This window comes from Pararge aegeria, chromosome 14 (genome assembly GCF_905163445.1).
Source record: "Pararge aegeria chromosome 14, ilParAegt1.1, whole genome shotgun sequence".
NCBI classification, from domain to species: domain Eukaryota; kingdom Metazoa; phylum Arthropoda; class Insecta; order Lepidoptera; family Nymphalidae; genus Pararge; species Pararge aegeria.
In genome coordinates, this window is record NC_053193.1 from 12956045 (window position 1) to 12983535 (window position 27491).

General features: G+C 37.3%; 2 protein-coding genes across 3 annotated transcripts; one reads left to right on the forward strand and one right to left on the reverse strand.

The window, feature by feature from the left end:
• Positions 1 to 275: 275 nt before the first annotated feature.
• LOC120629306 lies at positions 276 to 27324 on the reverse strand. Its single transcript, XM_039898213.1, has 9 exons — positions 27013 to 27324; positions 26158 to 26310; positions 9723 to 10487; positions 7017 to 7128; positions 6108 to 6247; positions 4396 to 4530; positions 3614 to 3887; positions 1881 to 2158; positions 276 to 738 (listed from the first exon to the last, which is right to left on the reverse strand). Exons 1-9 carry the CDS (start codon positions 27163 to 27165, stop codon positions 658 to 660), a joined length of 2091 nt encoding a protein of 696 aa, XP_039754147.1. The 5' UTR covers positions 27166 to 27324; the 3' UTR covers positions 276 to 657.
• Positions 10322 to 26115, forward strand: LOC120629308 (chondroadherin-like). Of its 2 annotated transcripts, XM_039898214.1 has the most exons (9): positions 10322 to 10381; positions 10461 to 10705; positions 10801 to 10975; positions 12733 to 12915; positions 14964 to 15187; positions 16324 to 16522; positions 20467 to 20645; positions 25050 to 25219; positions 25733 to 26115. In XM_039898214.1, exons 2-9 carry the CDS (start codon positions 10679 to 10681, stop codon positions 26007 to 26009), a joined length of 1434 nt encoding a protein of 477 aa, XP_039754148.1. In that variant the 5' UTR covers positions 10322 to 10381; positions 10461 to 10678; the 3' UTR covers positions 26010 to 26115. The 2 variants fall into 2 exon arrangements, with proteins under 2 accessions (XP_039754148.1, XP_039754149.1); XM_039898215.1 differs by lacking the exon at positions 10322 to 10381 and having other exon boundaries at positions 10448 to 10705.
• Positions 27325 to 27491: the final 167 nt, after the last annotated feature.

The window sequence follows — 27491 nt, forward strand, 5'->3', positions numbered from 1 at the left end:
GGTTTATGGGTGTCGAAGATAAGGTGATGCGTAGAGAAATAAAAACGTTTCACCATTAGATGATGGCTGACGACGTTGGCGCCATCTAAAGTTACTTTAGTAGTAAATATTTAGAGAACTCGTAAACTGACACTTGACAGATTCGTCTTCATACGAATGAAAAATATCATAACACAAACACAAAATAATTGTGACAAAGTTAGGTTATATGAGATGTCTAGTGAAAATGGATTGGTAAAAAGTAAATGTATGCCTAGGAAACTTCTTGATTGGGCGTTACTTACTTAATTGCCTTGTTCGTCGTTAGTGAAAACGGGCAATAATACACGAGTTCCTAGCGGCGTTCAATTTTGCGTCCTGCGTGTAACCAATCACAAGACCCTACATCGAACGCGCGCTTCCTGATTGGTCGATTGCTGCGCCCAATCTTAAACGCCACTAAGGACGCAGGTTAGACTCCGGGGTGTGAAACTTGCCTTTAGAATATAATCATTACAAAAGTTAACGTTATATAAACAATACGTTGTCTATGGTATATGTAACTGGCCGTTATTGTACCACGGTATGGAAGCTATGGTGTAGTAACATTAGTTTTGGATATTAACTGGATAACTTTACTTGCATAGAGGGACTGGGTGGGGGGGTATCACAGGGCAGTCAGTGCGTCTCCTCTGCGGCTACGTGGCTCGCTACGAGGTTCAACGGCGCCTCGTCGTAATCTGGCATGCTTCGACCGACCTGTAATAACGGAGCAGTAAAACATCATGTACATAGAACTATACCGTTAAAGAAAAAAAGCACACAATAACAATAATTATTATGCCTCTTTAATTTGAGGGAAGGCGTCATGAAAATAACTTGCCACGTGCCGTCAAAAGCTCATCCATGCTATTTTTACGTACGCGATTTATATTCCGCGTACAGGATTTCACCTACCACGCACTGCGAATACACTAATCGCGACTTTTGACAGTATTACGGAGCACATAGCATAAACTATAGGTACCTAGTAGGCACGTGTCAAAAGACAACAAAGTATTCGTGCCGATTTAATCCAAACCAAATTGCGTTTTTTTTATTAAACAAGCTTTTTATTTTATTTCGCGAAATTTAGAATGCAAGTGCGTGTACACCTCAGTATGATTGCATGTGTCACAGAATTGCGTGAAGTTAATCACGTGATATTTATCGTAGCTCTTAGGGACACGACAGCTCTTCGCAACGGGAGGCTCTTAAATTATAGAAGATCAGTTTTTTTAATAAATCCATTCGTGAAGACGTACGAACGCTATAATAATTATTTTTGCCGTGTTATTGTTCGTGTACTTTTTTTTACCATGCCCGTTGCTGTTTTGAGATAAAAGTACTATAACCCTTTTGTATATCTTTATACAACGTGTTATGGAATTACGACATACTGCTGAAGGGTGCATTATTATATTTCATAAGAAATCGCCCTGTAACAATATTTATAAATTATAAATAAATAAAAAATTATAAGTGTTTACTTTTGACAACCCTATTGAAGTTAAAAGACTTACACGTGCATAGCACCTAAGCTACGCGACGCGTACCGTATACAGTGACAGCAGTCACTTAATTTAATTGTACATGCCATGTTAGAGCTGTGTCTGTTTTCTTTCTCAAAAACTATTAGCGTTTTGGTTTCACAGATAAGTCTCAGAGTGAGTAAATAATCTACTTCTAAAGTATTATTTCGCTTTTTATTTACACTAAGCATATGTTCTGTGTCTTTTTTTTATTAACGATAATCCAGCGCTTGACGACAATCATGCCCGTTAGAAAGCAATGATGAGGTCTAGGTTGGAGCACGCTTGCCTAGAAAAAGCCTATTCACAAGTCTCTGAACAAGTTCATACCTGCGAGCGATGCGTATGCGAGTGCGGGCGCGGTGTGTGCGCGTGCAACGCAGCTAGTAAATGCGGTTGCAGTTGTCTCCGCAGGGCCGCCAGCACTGCCTCCTCCGCTCCCTCCCCACTTCTTTCCCCACTCCCTCCCCCGCTGCCACCGCCGGCTGGAACCCCGCGGACACCTGACTCCGCTTCCCCAACAACTGGCGCTACGGTACCACCACCACCACCGCCGCCGACCCCGCCGCCTCCTTCTGAATTCCCTCCACTGCCGCTACGACGGGATTCTGAAATAAATACGAAGTTGTCAAGCTATGGTGAATATCCACGCAAATTGAGTGATCATACATTATTAATATGAGAACAAATCAAAGTCAAAGTCAAAAATATCTCAATTCAAGTAGGCCTACCTCGTACTTATGATGCGTATATTACACAGGAAATGTGTACATGGTAGTGAGATGAAGGCGATAACCATATTCGTGAATTTAAAACGAAAGCTACGAGGGTTCCAAATGCGTCCTGGTCTAAGAAAAAGCCCGCAACAAAGTTAGCCGGGTGTTCTTTTTGTTATCACCGTCTCACATTATCATTAAAAATTAAAAGCAGAGAGATCTGGTTAGAGTGTAAAACACACTCAAGCTTTTTTGTCTTTTATACTATAATGGGTCTTTTTTATTAGTTTACGTTTAATAAAAACTTTAAACATTTTAAGAGTAATCTCCAAGATGTCCATGTCATCGATCTCCACCCAAAAGCCTTAATTAATTATCATGTTTCCATGGTTTGGTACATAATTACCAAAACCGCAAAATTCTTAATTAACTTTTGAAGTATATTAGTACATTTGCGTAAAACTACCAAGGCTGGCTTACACCATTTTGTGGTGAAAGTACCGCAGTTGCTGCACGATAGTTCCACGCTTTTAACACCTCGCCTCAGTACCCAAAAGAACACAGTTTTTTTTGGGCCCACTAGCAATGGTAGCGTTTATTAAGCATATCATATTTTTAAAAAAAGCAAATAATTTGAAACAGTAAGTGAGATAAATGATTGGTGGGGCTATTCCCCAATATTATACAAAAACGCTGTCTCCTTTTTGAAGTTATATTGCTTTAGCGGCGTTAAGAAACAATCATAGGAGTGAAATTGTACGATCGAAATGCGCGCGCACATGGTAACAAAAACCTATACCCTGAAGTTAGTTACTATAGTCGACATTTTAGTTAAAAAAAGTGTTTGACAGAATACACTTTCAATTGTCAAAATCTGCGGGCTCATTCCGTTGATCTAATTGATTCAATTGTACAAAAATCTCAAACTTTAATGTTATAATAAAACTTTCAATGTATATGTAATGTAATGTACCTTTTTTCTATTGTTAGTGTCGTTTTCTCTACAAACGAAGAATAAGGCGTAAGATAAAAAAAAAATGAATCATCTTGTAACGCCAAAGAAGTATAACTTCTAACGCGTGTACATAAGTACACACACTTTTCTTTTACTTTCCAAAGCGTAATTAAGAACCCCTCCGTCGGCCATATTGAAAACATTTGGTATCTGCTAAGGACGCACTAAACCACATTGTAGTGGTGAATGAACCGCAGTTCCGGGTGTTGAACACTTCGCCTGAATCACCCAAAATTTCTTACTTTCCAGAGCAGAAGTTCGCAAACCCCACCTCTAGCTATATTCAAAACAATGAAGATCTGAAAATAACACAAAGTGTGAAATATACTTACTGTTGCGCGCGTGTTTCGCATCGTGTCTTGGTCGCCGACGTCTCGTATGTATGGTGTCCCGTCGCATCGCTGTAGGGCGTGGAACACCGTGCAGTTTGTAGTAGAGCCCGCAGGCGTTGCACACCATCTCGCCGCGTGCGTCCCGCCGCCATATTGTGGTGGTGAAAGTCCCGCAATTGCTGCACGACAGTTCCACGCGTTGAACGCCTCGTCCCGTACCCGACGCGTTAACACTCCCCCCGCCCACACCAGCGCCGCTATCTGACACCTCTTGCTGCAAACACATTGCTCAATTGAAACTTCTTATAAAGACTATGTGACTATGCATACAACGTTTAACCGTAATAGTGAAATACTGCTGAAGGGTGCATAATTTTATTTCATGATTAAAAATATTAAATGAAAAGAAGCCTATTTATTTTTCCATACATTCCAATTCAATAAAGACAAGTCTTTACTTATAAAGACCCTATTGAATCCCAGCACGCACCTGGTACCGGGATCAGCCCGCCTACTACAATCGCTTCAACCTTGTTATTTTAATATTATTGTCGTTTTGTTATCGGGATGTCAGTAAACGGTCTGATCAAGAATCATCTAATATGTTTCCTATGAGATACGATTCAGGGTTATAGAAGATATGGGTAAACAGGTTATTTAAAAGAGGAATCTCTTTGATAATGAGAACTCTCTCTACGAGGAGACCCGTGACCTTTAGTGGGTGGGTAATAAGTTAATAATGATAATAAGTACAAACCAAAGTCAATCTATCGTATACTCACATTGTCGTGCGCAATAGGCCACACGTTGGGCGAATCGTGTACAAGTTGCGCGCGCGCAGGGCAACTCTGTTTTCTGCGCGCCGTACCCGCATTACCCGCACCCGCGCCGCGCCCTGAGTTCGACCACTCACCGTTCTATGACAAAACATTTTAAAATTTAACGACGAGTTTTTAGTGGCAATTTAATTATTTACTCCAATTAATGTTGTCCAACGATGTGCCTTCAAAGCCGATGAGTTTAATGGATCGAATATGAGTGCTATACCCCTAACTGGTTAGCCCGTTACCATCTTTGACTGCATCATCACACACCAGCAGGTTATTTATCAGTCCAGGGCTAACCTGTAGTGGAATAAGCCATATAAGTGTATAAGTACGAACGGACTTGCGCACCGAGGGTTCTGTGCCTTGTTTTGAATCGTACGTATAGTTGTTGGGTTAAAATGTAAAAATGATTTTTCAGCCGTTTCCAAAAAACTGAACCGCAACTTATCTTCCTACAAGAATTTCTATAATACTGCAAAGAATTCGTTTTTAATTTCATCCTGCAATATAAATCTTTCTATGACCACTCGATTCTGTCCGCGACTTATTTACTTACTTATTAAAATTCCTTTACATTTCGTTTTTAAATGTATGCTAATTGCTAAGAACGTCATTAGGATTCGAACTACGAGTATTTCTATGCAAAATTTCATCAAGATATTTCAAGTCGTCAAGCCATGCGTAAGTACATGTGTGCCAAATTTCATTCGAATTGTTTCAAGGAGTGAGACGAACATAAACAAACAAACAGAAAAATTTCTCAATTATAATATTAGTTCTTCACATGTCTTCTATTACTTCACATGTCTTTTTCATATTTCTATAAGGACACGCACAGTTCTTGCTATTATAGGGCAGGTGAAGACTAAGGACAGGTAAACATTGAAGTTAAATATAATTAACCGCGAAACATCTATAAATCTACTCCATCCATACATGAATATGAATTAAACAGGAAGACATAAAATTACTATCCGTATTCATCATCCTAAAGAAAATTTCCTTATAATTTATCCTCAGGAAGTAAAGAAAGATATTTGATTAGTTTCTGCTTAACAGCTATCTTATCTATAGTATACATGTTGTGAATAAATAAATAAATATACTACGACAATACACACACCGCCATCTAGCCCCAAAGTAAGCGTAGCTTGTGTTATGGGTAAAATGACTGATGAATATTTTTATGAATAGTATAAATAAATACCTAGAAAATGCATATGTCTATAAACAAATGCATATGAGTATGTCCAGACAATGAAAAACAATCATGCTCATCACACAAATATTTTCCAGTAGTGGGAATCGAGCCCACGGCCTTGGACTCAGAAAGCAGTGGATAGCCCACTCCCAAAAGGTCCAATCGCTTTCTAGCCAATCCATCGCAGCCATATAAGCTGCTGCTTAATATTTTTTTTATTTTGTCCCATTTTTTAATAAATAACTAAGAAAAAGGTTACTAAAATTTTTGTTAGAGGTGTTAATGTCAATTTTTTACAGCAAAAATTTAGCTGAGCCGTGTTAAGCGGATAACCACAGTAGAAATATGGCCAAGAATGACATACCTTTTTTTTTCCCGGTGAAGAATTACATACACTATAAGTTTCAGTTCTTTCGAGCTCATGGTAGCATCAATCAGCATCTTACAGTAAAATTGAAAGACTCACCGGTGAGACGGCGCCATTGGGCGGCATGTGAGACGCGGGTAACGGAGACGTGGATGTTCTAAGGGGAGACACCGTCATGCCAAGATGTTTGCTGTTGATTAACCTACGCAGCAGTTGTGTAGCTTCGCCCCCACTCCGACCTGAGAACAGATGATTTTTAACTCCCAACCCAAAAACGACAGGGTGTTATAGTTTTACGAGCATTGTAGCTCCCGAACACATGAACCGATTTTGATTTTGTTTTTCTTGTTCGAAAGGTGAATTATTCAGGAGCTATGTTTGATAAAAATCGGTCCAAGATGGCCGCCGCCACAAAATGGCGGATTACATATATTTTAACAACTCCCTCAGTATGGGTATCAAATGAAAGGGCTTGACTAATATAATAACGTACACTATAATGAAAGTTAGGGGTTTTTTGAATTTTAAATTAATATATTTTATACTAAAAATCGATACTATCTTTAACGCCGAGGCTGCTTGGAAGCAGACCGCTCCGCCCTCATCTCTCACAAGATAGAAAAATACAGAAGGTTTTTAAACTTTAAGCTGATGTTGAAAAAGAGTAATCTACGAAGTTTCTTGCCGGCTCTACTCGATAGAATCTACCTTCAGATCCGGTGGTAATCACTACAGGCTGACTTGACGTTTCAGAAGTGCTTATAAACTTCTTATAATAAAGAAATGTTGGAATTTTCTAACATTATAAGTTCGGATGGATGTGTATTACTCAATCATACCAAAAAGGATCTGGATTAAATTTAACACGGAGATAGATTTTAGTCTGAAATAACACATAGGCTCGTTTTTACCAATTTAACATAATGTCAAAAAAATTACAAATTTAACATGGTATTAATTTCCTAATAGATTATAAGAAAAACTGGTTCGAAAATATGATATTCTCACCGTTTTGTTTGTGCAGCGCCTGCCAGAGCGACTCCTTTTCGCTCTCGGTATCGTGTGGCGGCTTCGGCGAGGACTGTGCCGATGGAACTGACTGGGTCTCTTCAGGGTCGTCCTTTAGAAATATTAAACTTAAATATTAGGATTTGTAAATAACCGTAACAAACTCGGACCAAAAACGATATCGACTAGTACTATAAAAACGTTTGCAAACGTTTGGTTTGACCTTACGGATATATATGATATGTAATAAAACTCAAGCTCAGTTTCTTATACAATCCAAGAAATCGGACCAATCTGGGTGGTGTAATTCATATTTTTTCGGCGTGCCCTTATACAAACGTGGGTTTTATTAAATTAAATATGCTGTTGTCCCACGACGGCTATCTCTTGTTATAATGTTTTATACGCAACGACACTTCTATCCTCCAAATCACGTAGAACTGCTAGAATAGGATCACTAATCCTACTTCACAATTTTGAGTATTTTTGGAGATTATCCGTTTGATAAGAAACGGCCGAATTTGTCTGCGGACTACGGATGTTTGACTACGGATTAAGACATCCTAGGTTTGTTTCCAGGGTTGAACAAAGAATTGAAATGTATTGAATTTTTCTGTTAAAATTTACCAGCCTGGAGTTAGAAAACAGGCGGTTTTCTAGCTCCGGGCCTCGAAGAACAGGTAAAGTTGTGGATTCCGGTACATTCGCCAACATGTGATAATAGTCGTCAAAAAACGTATTTGAGCAGGTGGGTCTATACTCTGTCTTCTATAAGAGCGGAAGGGATGATGATCAGTCTGAACTATGGCGTTAAGACGTACAGGCTATATTCGCACTAAAGCTTAAATACAAGGTTTCTTAGTTTAGCTTCAGAAGCTTGTAGTAAAATAATTATTAAAGATTTCATGGATGCCCCATCCTATAAAATAAGAAAACTTTTTACTATATTGTTTAGACTTAAGATTTTTTGGAAATAAACATTATTATTATATTATTACACATTTTTAAATAACAAACTTAAGATCACCATTGCACAATATATTAGACCCGTATCTCTAATAGAGCTAACAAATAAACACCGTATTCGTGATTCGGCAGCTAAATATCCAAGTCATGATTATCTACCGTCAGAAGTTGGAAGTTGTTAAGTAACTTAACAATTATTCATTGTAAAGTCAACATCTCCTGAGGATGCTCCGGTTTCGGAGCGAAATGTGCGTAGAGGGTACATTGCCGAGGATCTGTTTGTGGAGTATACGGATTGAAGAAATTATAAATTACACCATACAGATTCTCCCGATGTTGGCGTAGTATAGCAAGTTTAGCTTAAATTCCATTGTATATCATGGAATTTCGTAAAGTAACGCTTGCTTCTATTTAAATTAATTTCTTTAAAAATTTAACACTCATCAAAGATATCACTCCTTTCAACAGATAGCGTTGGCAAAGGAGTGATATCTTTTTAAAGGTTAATTTTCATAATATCTAAACTCTTCTGATTCTGATAGGAGACTCGTACCCAATGGTAGTTGTTTTTACTTATTTGAATTTACGTAACACAGCATTGATTTTAATACATGCATACTCTTGCTACGTTGAATATACATCAAATAAGTTATACGGTAAACGCCTTACAAACAAAATGACAATGTAACGCGCTGTGTCAAGATATACAATAATGTCGTGCATTCATGCTTGACTCAGATAAATTGTCAGATTTATTGTCTCACATATTCTATAGGTAAGTACAGTTAAGTAGTAATTATTTTTTGAACTAAATAAAGTTTAATACTCAAAGATTATGGCACCTGTGGCCCGCGTTCTTCGTCCGCGTTTATTATGTTTTGTTTTTTAATCTCGTGAGAACAGTTTTTTTTCTGGGATAAAAGTAGACTATGATACTCTCCGTCCTTTCAATATAACGCTATGTCATAAATAGAATTGATTGATTGCTTAGTTAAACAGAAAGGACAAACAAACACATTTTCGCATTTGTAATATTAGTTATTATTAGGATTATATTAGGATCTCATTTGGTGGTTAAGCTCAGCTATTCAAACAAGCTCTGTTATTCTTCTAATATATTCGTAAACTGTTAGTGGTGATATTGACCAAATCAGTTTATTATACGCAGCATCGTAGCGGAACGCCAAATAGCTAAGGTGGAAACCAGCCATGGTCAAACTTACTACCACCTTGAAGGTGGACAAGTAAATGTTATCCCTTGTCAGTGGATATTATCGAGGTATCTGTTTGCTTATTGCCTATGTTAGTCGAACTGAAGGCTTTTAACCGCTGAACGCAGTTTTCCCTGACGCCTCAAAAATAATGATTATAATTCTGGATGTAAACGTCAACATTAAAATAAGATTGCTTTAAGCGATCGATACAAAAGTACTGCTTTAGTCGATGGTAGTAAGGTGTCGGGGCGCGCTTGAAATCTTATTTTATTATTTAAATAAAGTAGTAGTTTGCGTTATGGGTACTTAGATAGCTGATGAATATTTTATGAATATTATGCACATAAATACTTTAAATATATACATAAACAGCCAGTCACTGGAAAACATTCACATTCATAACACACATTTTCCAGATGTGGGAATCGAACCCACAGCCTTGGACGCAGAAGGCAGGGTTTCTGCCCACTGCGCTAATCGGCTGTCAAATCTTTTTCCATCTTATTTCCTTTATGAAAATGCTCACCTGCGACATTTCAGAAATATCCATTTGTAACCTGTCCGGGTCTGACCCGCTACTGCTTTGACTGCAATCGTCATATAATGGCGCGTTCTCTTTCGTCTGTTTCGATTTACTGCTGGTACGACCGAACACGTGTTGCTTGTACTCCTCGGCGAAACTCGTAGACTTACTGCTTGTTAATGTTCTGTGTAAGAAGGCGCCGGCATCGCGGTCTGTTTGCTCGATTTGCTCTGCCGTCTCGTTCTTTATGCAGCCGTATAAGGAGAGGTCCATCTCTTTGTTGTCATGATCATCGTTGCTGCTGGGACTGGTGGCTTGCGGTGCGGAATACGCGTTGTACTGGTCTTCGGTGTACTCCTGTGTGTATGTTATGACCTCGCTGGCGCCAGGCGCCATTGTATAGCTAGGCGGGAAATTCTGAGCTTCTTCGTTTTCTCGCTGAGCGACCGCGACAGCCTTGCTTATAATGTCGATGACGGCATTGCAATGCATAACCTCTCTCGCTCGGTCCGAAGGCGGTAAACTCGGCACGCTGTTGAACATTATGTGAGGACTTTCCTCCGCCTTCACAGCGTACTTAGTCGGATCGTAGTTTTTTATTTGAAGTAGTGTCACCGCCGCCTGCCGACTCTCGAGGTTCTTCATTTCCTCCGTGGAGTCCGGTGAGCCGATTTCGGCGTACTTTTGCTTGCTCGCATCGTCGTACTCGCATTCGTTCAGTGGCTTGATTATTTCTTCCAGTTTGTCCGCAGTCACGTTCAGGACATCCTGTGAAAAAAATAAGTGAGTTTAAACAAAGGCTGGCCGGTGTTTATAGCGAGATAATAGAAAACATTAACCAATGAGGTGCTCGCTCATTTCATGACACTCCGTGATATCGCCCGCCGAGAGGCTGATAAGATAATAACGCAACTTTATCGGAAGGTGTTCGAACAGTGTCCTTTCTAATTTCAAGGAAGATGTGCTTTCTACGCGATATACCTGGAGTGAGTAGACACAGGATAGCAAGGGAAGCCTGAGCGGCGTTGACTCGCATACCTATTCAAATTGTTATATAAGTTATGGTGTTTCTTTGTCGTAGGTGTTAGTGATATTATGTGTCCTAGTTTCCGCGAGTCACGCACTCGGCGAGGTGATAAACGGCCCCTGTGATATATTCTTTCAAGATGTCAACAATCTCACGCTCAACTGTTCGAGGCGCAATATCGACAGAATACCAAATTGGCCGGAGGCGATGAAAAATGTTTCAAACCAAGGTAATGCCGGTAGTAAAACACGTTCATCCATTGCGATTGTAATTAATTATACGTCTCTTTCCAAAACGTCCCTGGCGTTAGTCGCATTTACCACAAACAACTAAATAGATAACTGTTCTTATCTATGTTATAGGCTTCGTTATTAGTTGATCACAAATAATAAATCACTATTTGTTAAATACGCTTCGCGTGGCTTCTGAGATATTATGTGAACCAGTGAAGTGCAATTTTCTATTTGGATAGTTTATTTTATACTCTTAATTTTAGTTCAGTATAGTTTATTTTTTACCTAATATCTGCCCTGTCAAAAATATCTTCTCCGACTCAATTAGAATACGAAGATGATAGACAAACTATTTTAATATTATTGTTCGTTTCAAAGAAAATATATCATACTTTTATAGCCCTAACAAACATTCCATAAATGTTTCGTTTGTTTTTTTTTTTTACTTTAGTAATAACACGCGATTACTTATAGATATAGATAATCACGTTATGTTCAAAGTGTACGATAACTAATTATGAAGAAATGAATAAACAAAAAGATAAAAATTTTGCTACAGCCAAAAGAATAATATTCTTATATACATATTATGTCATTGTAAGAAAAGGTAAATTACCAGCGGAATAAAAAAAAATACAACGAGTTAACGAGTTATCTATATTCTCAATAATATGTGATAAACAATCGTAATTATCAGAATTGACATGGCCTACTAATTTATATTGCAATAGGCAGGATTTATAATTTTGAAAAACTGCCCTTGATGTTCGGATTCCCGCGAAAATGCTCGTCTGGTGTCATGGTCGCACTCGTGGCGTTATAGAAAAATTAGAGCTTTAGTAAGTCGATTATGTAATCAGTTCAGTCTGTCTGGCCAAAGACTCAAGATTTTGCAAATTTTAGAACTTATCCAACCATCCAAAGTAATAAAGTAACGTAAAAGTAACGCATTATCCTCGTAAGATTTGTTATTTATTTATTTTTCTTAGTTCAGTTTATTGCCTACTTTTTTTATGCCAGAACAAGGTAGCTAACCAGTTATGTTATGGCAATTGTATTACACCTTTGTATGACTGAACACGGAACTATATATCACTGGTCTTTGACGAGCTCTGTCCCGAAACGAACGATAAACGAACGAACGAAATATAAAAAAAAAAAAACTAAATTCAAAATTCATTTATTTCAAGTAGGGCTAATATAAGCACTTTTGAAACGTAAAGTCTTTCTGTTTGTAGTGACTCTACCACCGGTTCGGAAGGCAGATTCTACCGAGAAAAAGCCGGCAAGAAACTCGGCAGTTGCTATTTTCCAACATCAACAATTTCAATTTAATATTTTAACATTCATTTTTGTATCTTGTGAGAGATGAAAACGGAGCCTTGCTTCCAAGCACCCTTGTCATTAGACATATCTATCTAAGTGATATCAAAGTTTATTTTCTATCGTGTAGCCTTAGTTTGATTCGTACATCGGAGGAGTCGTTTTTGAGCATCGAAATACTTGAACATCAGACTAAAATGGATCATATTCCTATTACTTTAAAGCTCAAAATTGCCTACAATTCTGAGGCTAGGGCTTTTGGCATATCATATGTAAAAAAAATATCTGAAATATTTGAACTCTAAAATGACTTAAATAAGGGTCATTTACCTTGACGGTACAGAGTTAGATATGCGAAAACGGCTCCGTCACGGCGAGTCACTATAATATAGCTTGTGGAGTTAAAATATTTATTTTTGATACCTTTCAGACGGACACGTGCTGATAACATTTTTCAACAACAGCATAACCAATGTGACAGAACTCCCACCGGTGCCGGGCAACAGGGTCGCCATCAGTTTCAAATCCAACAAAATCATCGAAATAAACGACGATGCATTCAACAATGTTCACCGATTGGTTTACTTGGATCTGAGTAATAACCGCTTATCAGGTATGTAGCTTATTTCTGATTTATCTTTGACTTGCTGTTGCCCGATTTTCGTCCGCTTTTATCACGGTTTTTTACAAATCCCGTGGGAACCGTTTGTTTTCCTGGGATACAAAGTAGCCTATAGTAACGCAGGTCCGTCCTTTCAACTAACTCTATACCAAAAGTCAAGTCGATTGGTTGCTTAGTAAGGGCGTAAAGTAAGGACAAACAAACAAACACATTTTCACATTTATAATATAATATTAAGTATATATAGAAAGTATGAGTAAGTTTGTTCGCGGAACGTTTAAACGAAGTAGGTACGTTAATGTGGTTGCTATCTACAAGTAGAGGTGACTATGGTGGATTGGTCATTTATGTTTTGTTTTATATTACACTACCTATTCCCCGCAGTTTCAACCGCGTGAACTAAAAGTCTTTGACTAATTTTATAATGCCCACCCCTTATAGCTGCTATTGTGACTGAACTATGGTAGTTTTGGAGGCGGTCATGAGTACTTTAAGTAAGTACTCATGACCGCCCCGCGGTAAGTCTTAATACACTGTATATGTACTCTGTGTATATACTGAATAAATCTGTTCACGTGCCTGTTCTCAATACTGTTCTCAAAGGTGTGTGGAGTCCACAAATCCGCACTGAGCGTGCGGATTATGGTCTTAACCCCTTCTCATTGTGGGAGGAGACCCGTGCCCTGTAGTGGGCCAGTAATGGGTTGATATAATAATGATAATGATGAACAAGTAGCCTACGATACTCTCCGTCCTTTCAACTATATCTATACCAAAAATAAAGTCGATCCATTGTTTTGCTAGGACGTGAACGAAGGACGATTTTATATGTAAAAATACGAATGTTCCTGGTATACCACTTGCAATTTGGTGTTTTTCCAGGATCAAAACTAGCCTATGTTACTCTCCGTCCTTTCAACAAACAATGCAAATTCAAGCCCATTGGCTGCTTCGTTAAGGCTTCACGCCCTTAGGACAAAAAAACAAATACAATTTCGCGTTTTCGATATTAGAAAATAGGATTAGGATAAACGAATCTATTAGCGATATTTCTACCGTAACGTTATATGATAACCGTAACGTTAAACTGGGACGCCTTTAGGACAAAAAAACGAACACAATTTCGCGTTGACAATATTAGTAACAAAGGATTAGGATAAACTACTCTATAAGCGATATTTCTACCGTAACGTTAAACTGATTGATTTTTACCATGATCACATAAATGTAGGTAGGAACCTAACATGCGATAACAGTTATTCTTGCAGCGTTATTATCAAAACCCAAACAGTGATAAGGCGTATCTTTTAGGGTTTCAACTTAAATTAATTTAGTATTAGTCATAAAAACAATAATATAGTAGTTATGTAGCACCAGTCAAGAAATATTGATTGCACTAGAGTATTGTTTTCCCATTTAAGGTTTAGTAATTTTATTTATACTCGTCTTTTAGATGGTTTCGAATCTCATTCTAGAAACACAAATATAAATTTTTGTTATAACAAATCGTACCGAACAGTTCCTAGCACAAAAAGTTGTATTATGTTACTCTCTGTTCTTTCTTTTAACTCTATGCCAAAAATAAAGTTGATTAGTTGCTAAGATAGAATGTAAAGGAAGAACAAACTTGCGCATTAAGGTTTTGGTAAGGATAGAAAAATCGCGGGGCACAGCTGCATAATTCTCAAAATCATGGTCGCCAAAAACAAATAAAAAGTTAAGACTAATAAACTCTTATTACTATTTACCAAACGCGGTGATAGCCTAGTGGTTAGGACTTCGCCTTGAATTTCGGGGGCCGAGTTTGAATCCCAGCACGCACCTGCAACTATTCTTCGTAATGTTCGTTTTAAGCAATTAAATATCACTTGCATGCCAGAGACTGCGCGATAATCTTCCGAAAGGCGTGTGAAGTCCACCAATCCGCATTGGTCCAGCGTATTGGACTACGGCCTAAATGCTTCAAATTGTGAGAGGAGACCCGTGTAAGTGGCCTGTAATAAGTTGATATGGTAATGATAACTCTTTACCAATTTCAGGGGACGTCCTTCGAAGTGAAATATTCCAAGGGCCATACAAAGATGGCGTGTACAAGAGCATAGCTTTGGAAACGCTGAATCTGGGTAACAACCGGATACATTCATTGGACAGATATTTGTTCCAGTACACTCCGAACCTAACTCGTCTCTATCTGAACAACAACCCTATAGAAATACTAGATCATGTCACTATACTAGCTCTATTCAGCGCTACGAAGTTGGAGGTAATATTTCTTTATTATGCTTTAACTATTTTAAGTAAAGTAATTTATTATCTGAAGCGTTTATAGCGACTGAAGCGTTGATAGCGGAGTGGGTAGGAGCTCGACTTCGCTCTAAATTTTATGAGTTATTTGTTCAAAAAGGTATGTGGAGTCCACCAATCCGCACAGGGCCAGCGTTGTGGACTACGGCCTTAACCCCTTCTCATTGTGAGAGAAGACCCGTGTCCTGTAGTGGACCGGTAATGGGTCGATATGATGATAATGATGAATTAATTAACTTGCTGTTAGAAAACGTCGTTATATGGGGGGCGGCTTCGGCCACCCTACCGACAAAGAGGTGCCGATTAGCGGTATGGGTTAAGATAACTACTATACCCCTAACAGGTAAGGCCGTTACCATCTTAGACGGCACCATCACACTTCAAGGGCTACCTTGTAGTAGAATAAAAAAAAACTTTTCGGGGGCATCAAGTTTGACCCCCGTCACGATAATTTTACGGTGAAAACTGTAATTAATAGTACCGTTTTTAAGGGTGTTTTATTTAGCGTTTAGTTTTAACTAGCGTTCTTGACCTAATCCGTGTACAATTTCTGCACCCCTAGTATTAGTTTCTCAGGCTCAAAGGTAAAGAAGTATTAGAGTTCTGAAACAATTTAACTCCAGAAGAATATTTAACTAATCGTCCTTGTTTTAACGCTTAGATTCTTCCATAAATATACAGTCAACGATTTTGTCAAACATAAAAATCATTTGTAAAAATAAGAATATGCGTCTCTTAAACAGAGTAACAAAAGGTCCATTTCACTGAGAAATTTACAACACCGTTGCCCAGATAATAATCCTTGAAACCCACCAACCCGCTTTAAAGTAGTATGAAAGCTAGCAGCTTTGTCTGAAGCTATAAGAGTGGAGTTTCGCACTCAACAGTTGGAGAGTGGTAATGAATTGGAACTTTAAGATATCTATTTATTGTTACCAAAAGAAGAGACGTAATTATAAAAGAAGGAAAGATGTGGGCAAGGAATCACTCATCTGTATAATAGATCTTTACCAGTGAACCTAGTAAAGATCTCTTATAGAGTGGGAGAAATGGAGAGGAGATATGTCTAGTGATAAAATCAACATAACTTTACAGGTTCTAGATTTGGCTAAAACGGACATCGACAGCATACCACTGGATGCCTTCAGGGGTTTAGTGAACCTGCGACAGATCGACCTTTCCGGCAACAAGTTTGTCACTGTGCCGGAAAGCTTAGGCCTTGTCGGAACAAGTCTACAATACCTGACCTTCAATAACAATCCAATTGTCGAACTCAACGATGACAGTTTTATAGGTAAGTTTTATACATTTATTAACCCGCGTCGCAAAGTGTTATATGTACAATATACATACATGTGTAAATGAAAATCGGAATAATACTTCACAGGCTATAGAGGTACATTATGTACTGACTCTGAGACTTATCTGTGAAATCGAAAACTTACTTTTTGAGTCAACCTATGCCATTGTTTTTACTTAAATGTGCGTCCCTACACTTTATTAGGTACGCGTCGCGTAGCGTAGGTACTATGTGCGCGTGGGTCTCTTATTTTCAATAGGGTTGTCATAAGTCAACACTTAGAATGTTTTAAATTTATTTATATGGTAAAATAAATATGCTTTTTTTTTATTTACTATTTTTAAAGAATGATTCCTTATGAAATATACTTATACATCCTTTAATATTATTTCGTAATTCAGTTACATGTTGTATTAAGTATTCTCAGTTGCGTCCATAAGGTTATTGACCAGGTTAGGCATTAGGCAGGAGGTATAAAGTGAAGAAATTGATTATATTATTAAGGTAGGCAGTGCTTTAGTGCTTATGTATAAATTTATGTGGCATGGGAGCGCTTAAATATACATACCGCTTTAGAACTTGAGCACATAAAGCGATTTAACGGACTCGAGACGTGCATAGCCAATCGCGCGATTGTTCGATTCTAGAGCGTCATATATTCGTTCCTTATGCTCACATGCATTTTTCTGCTCGCGCGGGTATCGCGTATGTTTTGCACGCTCGCAATCGTAGTCACTTTATAGAATCGCTATGACGGCTGAGTAAAAAGTGTCTTGTATGGAGCCACTTTACTGCCCAGACACCTGCAGAAGTGTGGACTAATTTGAGAAAGCTTTATTTCAAGGTTCATAAGTTTACTTTTACTCTAGCATTGGTGTTTCTGCACAAGCCGGCAGAACTTTGACTCGAACGAGGTTCTAGGGCCATTGTTCGTCAAGGTACAAGCGTCAGTTGAATTATCCTTGCCAAAGCACGTGTGTAAAATCGAGTTTTATCTGGACCAAACACAAAGAATAAAATCGAATAGAATAGAAGATGTTTAAAAGTATTTATTTACTTTTATCTAAGTATTTATTATATGGTATATAGTTTATTATTATTATTTTTTTAATATTTATTATATATGTTAGATGCATTCGTGTATATCAGTTTATGTATTAGTATTAAGTATTATTAGTATGTATTTAATTTATATTTTGTACCACCTGCAGTTAGTTCTCCTCTTTTTGTCCTAATTCTAAGGTTGCCTGGCAGAGATCGCTACTAAGCGATAAGGCCGCCTTTTGTATTCTACTTCTATTTTTATGTTTCTTTTTTCCTTGTATAATTCTTCATGTGGTGTACAAATAAAGAGTAATAATAAAAAAAAACAAAGCTCACATCGATAAGCGCGCTAAAATGCGTTATCTGGACATGCTCTTCGAAGACGGTCTTTTTTGGCCGAAATTAATTATCCTCGTCGTTTTGACCTAACCATTGTCTGCGAAACTATCCATAGAACAGCTGAACCGATTTTTATAGGACTTTTAAAAGTAGTCTTTGTAAGTCCTAGGTTTGTACCACAACGAAAGAAAACCCCCGATTTAAACATTTAACAAGTTTTTTAATTAGTTATACGAAATGAACATAGCAATGAGTGTCCAATCAGTAATATAGCACAAAAGCGGCAGAAAATAATATTCTGCCCGGACAAAGTCGCGGATAAACCTACTATCGTCATACATATCGTCAGAAACGTAACGCTACGACTAGAACTTGATTACGAATTTTTACAATCATTACATAAAATACGGATTTCGTATTGATGAAGATGACTTTCTATTTTCTCTGCTAAGTGCTAGCATACGGTGACTTTATTTAAAACAGAATGATAGTTATAAATTTATGTTAAATATTAAATGTCGAGGAGAAAGCGGAAAAAGTTATTATTTTCTGTTTTAATGATTGTATTTAATCTGGGGTAGTAGTACTATTTAACTAGGAAACATAATGAACATAAGGATTAAGAAATACGTATTACAGAGTAGTATATACTATACTACTCTGTAATAGTTGTTAATAAGATGTTGAAACGGAAAAAACATTATTCTTAGAAAATAATTAATTACATGAATGTAGTTTATTTTCGTTTTTCGTCTTTGTCATCTCAACTCATTGACGTCCACTGGTGGATTAGGGTTCTTGTAAACACACACACGACTCGAAGTTCAGCAACTTTCCTCATATTAAAAAGGGTACCACTACTACTATTGTAGTAGAGCTTTTGTGCGAGCTCGTCCAAGGAAGTACTAACACCATATTTCTGCCTGCCAAGCAGCATTGGTATGCTCCATTTTGAAGATTACATGAGGCTTAATGTCTCCGGTTGATTTTGAGGGCCATCTGATTGGACCGCAAAACATCAATTTAAAAAAAAAAAAAAAAAAAAGTCTGGTAACCTGTAGAGGGTCTCCTAACGTTCCGTTTATTGTTTGTCAATGATGTATAGAACCTTCATACTATAGAACTCGATCATTAAACATAGAACATTTTAAATATTTGCTTAGGTCAATGTACTGTAATGAACCTTCTATTCAATCCATTTATATTAATATAATTATGTAAAGAGGTTAAGGCCGTAGTCCACCACGCTGGCCCAGTGTGGATTGGTGGACTCGACACACCTTTTGAAAACATTATGGGGAACTCTCAGGCATGCAGGTTTCCTCACGATGTTTTCCTTCACCGTTGAAGCTAAAGATACTTTAATTGCTTAAAACGCACATAACTTTAAAAAGTGGCGTGCTGGGATTCGAACTCGGCCCCCCGAAAGTGAAGGCGAAGTCCTGCCCACTGGGCTATAACCGTTTCATTACAATGTTACGGTAGAAATCCTTTTTTACTTAAAGAACTTGCCTAGGCACTATGCAAACAAAAGAGATAAATTCGCCTGTTGAAGATATACATTTTGTATGTACTTAGTACAAGATTTTAGGCACCTTTGAACAAGCGATTAAAAACGTAGGGAATGCGTCTTAATTCTTAATTTCTTGATAGATATTGGTGATAGCCAAGTGTATAGTTTATAGCGACCCTAACTTTTCTAAGTTGTCTTTTAAAATCGAGTTTTAATATGACTTGCTTAAACGGTGCCAGAATACATGGCAAGGAAACCTGCATGTCTGAGAGTTCTCCAAAGTGTTCCAAAGGAAGTCCACCAATCCGCACTGGACCAGCATGGTGGATTACGGCCTTAACCCTTCTCATCGTGGATGGAGACGCGTGCCATGTAGTGGGCCGGTAATGGGTTGATATGCTGCTGCTGATGAAGATGACGATGACGATGGAGATGACGATGACGATGATGATGATAATGATGATTTATTTACATCCATTAGTAAACATGTTTTGACGTTAGAGGTGACCATCTATCACAATGCGACTCACGACTTTGCAAGGTTAATAATAAGTGTGTGAGATTCCGTAACCATATAAAATACGCCATAAAAATATAAACAGAGATAAAAAACAACTAACTTCTTCGCCTTCATACAAACTGCCTAATACGAAGATTATTTAAATAAACTTTATATTTAAAATTGGTTAGCCATATTTGTGGTACCAAAAAGACCCGCCGATTTAAAAAAGAATCGATCAAATCGTACTGTTACATCTCATTTTGTGTGATATGATACTAAAGGTATAAATGTAGATAGTTTTCAAGACAGCATTCAATGAATTTTCAAAAAAAACGTAATTCATTAAGAATAACTCAGGCGTTTTGTGGCTAGGCCGGTAGGGATACTAAGTATACCAGCCGGCCGCCGGTTATCTAGATATCAAAGAGTCTATATTTACTAACCTACCTTATACCGTTACACTTAAGAAAACAGTACAATACAGTCTGTGCTGTATTACGAGACTATAAACCACGCCATTAAGGGATTCATAACTTTCAGGGTTAACAAATCTCGTGGAGCTGGAGGTCGGCGAGAACAATTATCTCGAGGAAGTGAAACGCAGTACGTTCACGCCCCTCAAGAGCCTGCGGGTCCTACATCTATGCCACAACCGCAATTTGCGATACATCAGCCATAACGCCTTCCGCGGTATCAAAGACAAGTGGACTTTGAAAGAGGTAATTTTATTTATTTATTTATAAGTTAGTTTACAAGATCAGTCATCGTTCTCAGTCATGTATGCTTTAATAACCGAATTATATATTAGAATTACTTTTGCCTGAGTTTTGTAAGGAATGTATTAAACACTTATGAATTCGTGGCTACAATTCCAGTAGATACTTAAGAGATTTACGAGATGGCGTTATAAAAAGAGTATTTTTGATTTGCTTAAATTTGCATGGACCTATACCTATTGAATGACGGCGAATATTTTTTGCTGTTTACGTGTATAGATACATATACAAATGTATTTCCTCCCTGGATACTTCTAAAGCAGGTCTTTCCTACCTGGGCGCCGTGGCGCCCTAGGGCTCCGCAGAAAATGTAGAGGTGCACAGCGAGGCGCTCAAAGGCTGTACTTCAAAAACATCAAGAAAATATTTTTTTATAGTCTTTGTGCAGTGTGTTGTGAACACTCTCAACAACACTAAAAAAATTGTGTGGAGATCGCAAAGCTTAGCCATGGTTGGTTAGGGTACCTCGTTTTATTTTTTTTTAATTTTTTATTTACAATGGTTTTACAAAACGTCAAATTTCTATAGGTATATAAAATATCTTTGGACCAGCGATCTTATAAAACTACTCATAAAACTCAAAAAACGCTTGTTTGTCCTCGTAACACAAAAAAATCATCAGACAATAAACATTAACATAATTTAAATAAATATAAAATTTAACCATAAAATAAAGTGATTTAGGGTGCTTTATATAACAGCTTTACCAAAAGTTTGGATGGATGTTTGTTACTCTATTTAGAACATATTTCTGTTATAGTCTTGAATAGCACATACGCTACTTTTTATTTTCGAAAAATGTAAGTTTCGTTTGGGATAGATTTATTTGTTTTTCACTGAGCTAGTGATTTTTTTTTTTTGCATAATGGAAGTTAAGTGCTTAGAGCAAATTGGCATACATATCCCAATTTCTACGCGAACGAAGTCCCGGGCAAGAACTGAAAACTTGGGAAAACATATTTTTCTCCTATAGCTATTATACACCTTACAATCTTCCACTTTCGTTTTAACCCTCTTGCCCACAAGAGGTATAAGGTATATTTTAGAAAAACTTTCTGTTTATATAGTCTTTCTTTCTCTAAATGGAAACGACTTTCTATGTAACTTTGAACAACGTTGAACCTCAAACATCCTTACGGAATAAAACGTAGTCCAAATAACTATTTATAATAATAAATACTATCCCGGATACACGAAACAACAATAATTTGAACGATTCTAACAATGAATGCAATTTAACATACAAAAGTTTTAAAAACGTAATTTTAATACTTAAGTGATTCTATCTTTCGAAAAAACATTTAATCTTAAAAAAGCCGGTGTTTCGAAACTACAGACAGAAACTTACATATATTTCTCAGTATAGATTAATTATTAATTCAGATTTAAAAATAATGGGTAGGCATCTAACGCAAAAATATTATCGTAGAATGTGTATGCAATTAAATTTGGCCCACTTAACCTTTTCGATTTGTCAAGAAAATAACTGGGTCAGCTGATCATACATTTATTCGTTGTTATCACAAACGAATAATTGCAAAACAGCATAACTTTATCCTAAACTGTGTTAAAGACTCTGTGGGTACAACACTAACCCAATCAATCTGCAAATATAAAATTGCAGTGGAGATGGAAATTAAAAAAGTAATTTTTGAACAATCTATTAAATCTATATGCAAAGAAATAAACCAAAACCGGCTAAGTGTGATATAGACTTGCACACAAAAGGTTCCGTGCAATATGAAACACTACATTATAGTGTTGACAGTATTAGGATCGGGATACCCAAAGAACATTTTTTGTACCTGGTTTCTATTTCTCATTATATGTTTTATAGTGATGTTTGTACGGAACTAGCAGATCCACTTTTCATCTACTGTAAACGTCTATGAACAGAGCAACACTTCGCGAGGCATGTAAGGAAATATCCCACAAAGTGCCGCCTTGTGTCCACCTGTAATTAAACTGGCAACCACGCTCCAAAGACGGGTAAGGCAGCCGAAATAAGCAAACTTGAAAACTTATTTTGTTCGAAGAAGAAGATGCCTTCAGACCTGTAAGCGACAGGCATCCGCTGCGAAAGAGTATCACGTACAATTAAGAAATTCTAAGCGTACAAAGCTAAACTACACGGACACTAAATTGTCCACCTTTCAAATTTAATCCTCTAGAAATATTAAACTTGTTTTAAAATACACGATGTAAACAAATACCAACCATCCTATATTCTCGTCAAATTTTTCGTGATTCATTTATGAATACGCACATTCCGGCATATCCGTACATTCACTTTTACACAATCCACAACGCGGTAATCATTGAACGAGATAAAGTTCAAAGGCAAAAAACCCGAAACAGCCGGGTTTTAAAAAATGTTACGGCGAAACACGATTTGCCTTTTTTTTCCTATTTCCATATTTTAAACGAAACCTATCATATGGTATCAAACTTGGATACATTGTCTCCGCTTTTGCTTTTACTTTTGGTTTTTAAAACATCCGCAGGAACCCTTTATTTTATTGGCAAAAATTGAAACCTGCTTGAAAAATTAACCCCAATACGTTAAAAAATTAATTGCTGTTCGTTAGTCTATCTAAAACTCGACAACGCCTGGACTGATTTGGCCCATTTAGATCTTGAAATATTCGTGGAAGTCCAGGGAAGGTGAGAAAGATACTAATTACATATGTAATTCTTCTGTAATTACAGAAAAAGCAAAACACAAAAAAAAGACGAAATGCGAGTCTGACTAGCTACGTGTTCCATACCATTATCTATAAAAACGGGTTTTTCCCGTTTTTATTATTTGTTTTACTGACCGACTCCCTGACTGACGGACGAACAGACAGACAGACAGCTTTTTGGTGTCTAACATTCTGCTATATATATTTATAAGACCGGTGGACATGACAAAGTGGACTAAATAATCATCGGGGTTATTATCTTCCACGACTGCTTTGAGGCTGCTGGAAGAAGGAATCAACCAACCTAACCCTGTTTTGAAAACGTATTTCCAGAGAGTAGACGAATATTGATATCTTATTCTCGGAACAATCTGTATATACATATGCGCTGCCTGTTAGCTGACGGTGGGGCTGCGTTGTATGGTGCGCTCTCTCGACCTGCTGGCTGTGTATCTATTCACACACACGTTTAAATTTTATAATTTTGTGTATTTCCAGAGAGTAGACGAATATTGATATCATATTCTCGGAACAATCTGTATATACATATGCGCTGCCTGTTAGCTGACGGTGGGGCTGCGTTGTATGGTGCGCTCTCTCGACCTGCTGGCTGTGTATCTATTCACATACACGTTTAAATTTTATAAATTTTGTGTATCATTAGAGAACTGTACTTAGGCTACTGATGATGTTGATGATAATGGTAATGAAAATAACCGACCGAAGGTATACAGAAGATTTCTAACTGCAACTCGTAGTGTGATTTTCTTGACGGAAATTCCCCATGCGAACCAAAGACGCAAAGAATGAGTGACATCCCGTAATAAGCCAGTGGGGCACTGGCTTTAGCTTAAGGGGTTTATTTAAGAGTATATAAATAAGATAGACGAAACTAATTAGTCACGCCATAGTCTATTTGGCCTAGAACCGGCGATGGTATTACTAGGAAACCGAAAAGAGGCCGATATCGCCTACGTATAAGAAACATAATATTTATCGTTGAAATTTATTATAGCTACGTGTGTAATATCTACAAGCCTAAATACGTAATGTAATTTGGGACCGCATTTCTCTTCTGATCATACTCAGTCAGTCCGACAGTTAGAGTTGTCATAGCCTATACCAAAACCGGTACTGATACTGATTTTGCACGACTAATTTTTTTAATGTTTTTTATACCACTACAAATCGCTTAGCGGTACGTCTTTGTCGATAGGGCTGGTAACTAGCCAAAGTCTGCCACCAGACCAGACCAGAGAAAATTCAGAAATTATAAATTCCCAAATTGCCCCAGCGTGGAATCGAACCCGGGCCCTCCTACTTAAATTCACAGCGCTCACCGTTGCGCCAGGGAGGTCGTCAAAAAATTTATAATCAAACAACAAAAAAAGTGTTATTTTTCATGGTTTTTATAAAATATTTGTGTATGATTGTTTCTTCGTACTACCCTAACTTGTAAATCTGCCTAAATGGATTGAGACTCAATATATGAGGTATGGTTAGAATTCTTACATCATCCTCAGTGACTATAATTTTTTTGGAAACCATTCAATATTGATTCATTTTGACATTGTTTTCAAAATTATTCATACATTGCTAATTTTTTTAATCATATTCTAGGGTACCAAAGACATTAATGAATTCTATGTCACTTTATCAACAGGTCTACCTTGATGATAACAACCTGAGTGAGCTATCAACGGATTTGTTGCCATGGAACAAATTAGAGGTGCTGGGGATGACTGGGAACAATTGGCTTTGCAACTGCGATTTGGCCAACATTGTCACAAACCAGGAGGCAGGCACTAAATTCAAAGCTGGTGAAATACCATAGTAAGCTTTTCAATTGATATTAAAAACTAACCAGCCTCTACATCACAGGGTATAGCAGTTTACTCCACCCTGTTGTGCTGTGTATCTCATAGAAGAAAGGGTTTTACAGCATTAACCCACAGCACTTCTCCAATGTGGGTCGGTGGGCTTTAACAACTATTTACCTAACTTAGATTATCTTGTAACTTGTGTTCATAGCCGATTTCAATACAGTTTTTAATAGACTGCCCTTAAATAACACAATACATTATTATTTTACATAATAGATAATTTTACTGAAACCTCTTTGAGTATCCAATACTAAATAAAAATATTAACTTAAAAATAAGAAATGAAACACAAATAAACACAACAAATTTAAAAATAAAATCTTCTATTTTGGTACTCCACTGAAAATGTAATAATTATAATATACACAGAATTGAGATTCCAAAGAATGATGAAAGAGAAGAAATCACAAAGTATTATTTAATATTTTCTATGGATTCTCTGAGGTTCTTTTTGTATTTTCAGCTGTGCTGCCCCAATGAGATTGAATGGAGCCTACATAACAAACATAACTGCATCCTTCTGCCCCACACTTGACACTACGTTTGCAGCAAAGAAGGGTTTCTCCATAAACTTAAAGCCAAAGCATATATTATGGAGTATTTTAGGTGTTGCAGCAGTAGTTGGGATTGGAATGATATGTGGACTTCTTGTCAATACAATAAAGGCTGTTTACAAAAAAAATACAAGGTCTCAACCCATTCGCTACTTCAATATCAATGATGATACCAATTTTGCATAACACAGCAGTGCACCTTATCACATTGTTAACAAGTAAAAGTATACATAATAATAATATTAGTAAGTGTAACTACATGTGTAGATATTGTAATTTTTATGTCATAATTAATTATGAGAATAAATATTTTTTTTTATTTAAAAACACCTACCTCTTTTGGACCCGTCAGTGAGTTGGCATACTGTACAAATTGTACTAGAAGTCGCTCTGATTTGTGTGACAACTCTCTAAATGTATGGAACTCATCGAGCTTGCTTGCACAACTTCCACAGACCACTTGTGGTAGCATGTCTTCGGGTGACACCTAAAAGCATTCATACCATTGGTTACAAATAACATATTAGTTTTGCAATAGCTACTACACTCAGATGATGTGGCCAGTGACCTTTTACTAGTGTAATCATAAATGATGATTCATCTATAGGTGATCTGATAACTAATAACATAAAAAACCTAATAAACCTGTTATGTATCACAGATCTGGACAAGCTGAGATAACATTGAAAGGGCAAGCAATGTTCTCCCTCATACATTATGAATGGCTATATTTAGAAAATATTTCTTCCCAAAATAGCAGTAGGATGTATTGGTAGATAAAATGTGAAAGGTTTTTATTATGGGCTTGTTGTTTATCAATTCCTAACATATAGTATGTGGGTATAAGTATGGAAGGTTTGGCTAGAGTATCGCGACAGGTAGACTCGACCGCTCGAGCGAGGTGATCTCCGTGCGCTCCTTTGTTATCACAACGGCGGACGCGGAGATGCAGCGTGCAACGGCGGCCACCCGCCTTGCCTATCACTTCCACGAACAACATTAGTCATACGCTCGAGCACTCAACGCGTGGGCCGTAATATGATATCACAATGCGAAAATACCCAACACCCGCGAGAAAGTTAATGGCGCTTATCAGTATCCACAATCTCCTACGCTTATGCTAAACTTTCACACGAGAATAACACATCTTTTACACAACCGAAACGAAATAGTATTGTTTAATAGTTACCATTAATGACAGATATGTGATTATCATCTCAGAAAGTCGTGATTTATCCTTATCACGGTCGAATATTGGAAGTTTAACATCACTGCAATTATCGCCACAGAATGATAAACAAAGGCGACACACTGAATGGAACTTCGGCGGCAAATTACACATATTTAGAAATCAAAACAGAGAAACGTAGCCACAACGAAAGAGAACATTTAGAAAAAAATGTGTTAACTAATATAAAAACTAAAAGGATTTGATGAAAATATAACTCAGCATGCGATGATGTAGGATACATCACATCGCGATTGTCAACCAAACCAGCGAGCAAGCTACACACACACAGCTAAACACCATTGTTTACGGTACGCTGATTATTGCCTGTGATGCTAGATAGTGGCGCTAGTAGTTCAACAGTTGACATACTGATAAAATGATAACGTTGTCAAGTGATTTCTGCTATCACTCAAACTGTATTATCAAAATATAATTCA

Bases quoted from the DNA above. Each gene is read 5' to 3' on its own strand.
- LOC120629308 (XM_039898214.1), top strand. From the start codon at position 10,679: ATGTGCTTTCTACGCGATATACCTGGA. The intron at 10,976-12,732 runs GTAATGCCGGTA...GATACCTTTCAG, and splicing joins GAAAAATGTTTCAAACCAAG to ACGGACACGTGCTGATAACA. The intron at 16,523-20,466 runs GTAAGTTTTATA...CATAACTTTCAG, and splicing joins CAACGATGACAGTTTTATAG to GGTTAACAAATCTCGTGGAG.
- LOC120629306 (XM_039898213.1), bottom strand. From the start codon at position 27,165: ATGTGTAATTTGCCGCCGAAGTTCCATTCAGTGTGTCGCCTTTGTTTA. The intron at 7,129-9,722 runs GTGAGCATTTTC...ATATTTCTAAAG, and splicing joins ATATTTCTGAAATGTCGCAG to GACGACCCTGAAGAGACCCA. The intron at 4,531-6,107 runs GTGAGTCTTTCA...GTTTTGTCATAG, and splicing joins CCAATGGCGCCGTCTCACCG to AACGGTGAGTGGTCGAACTC.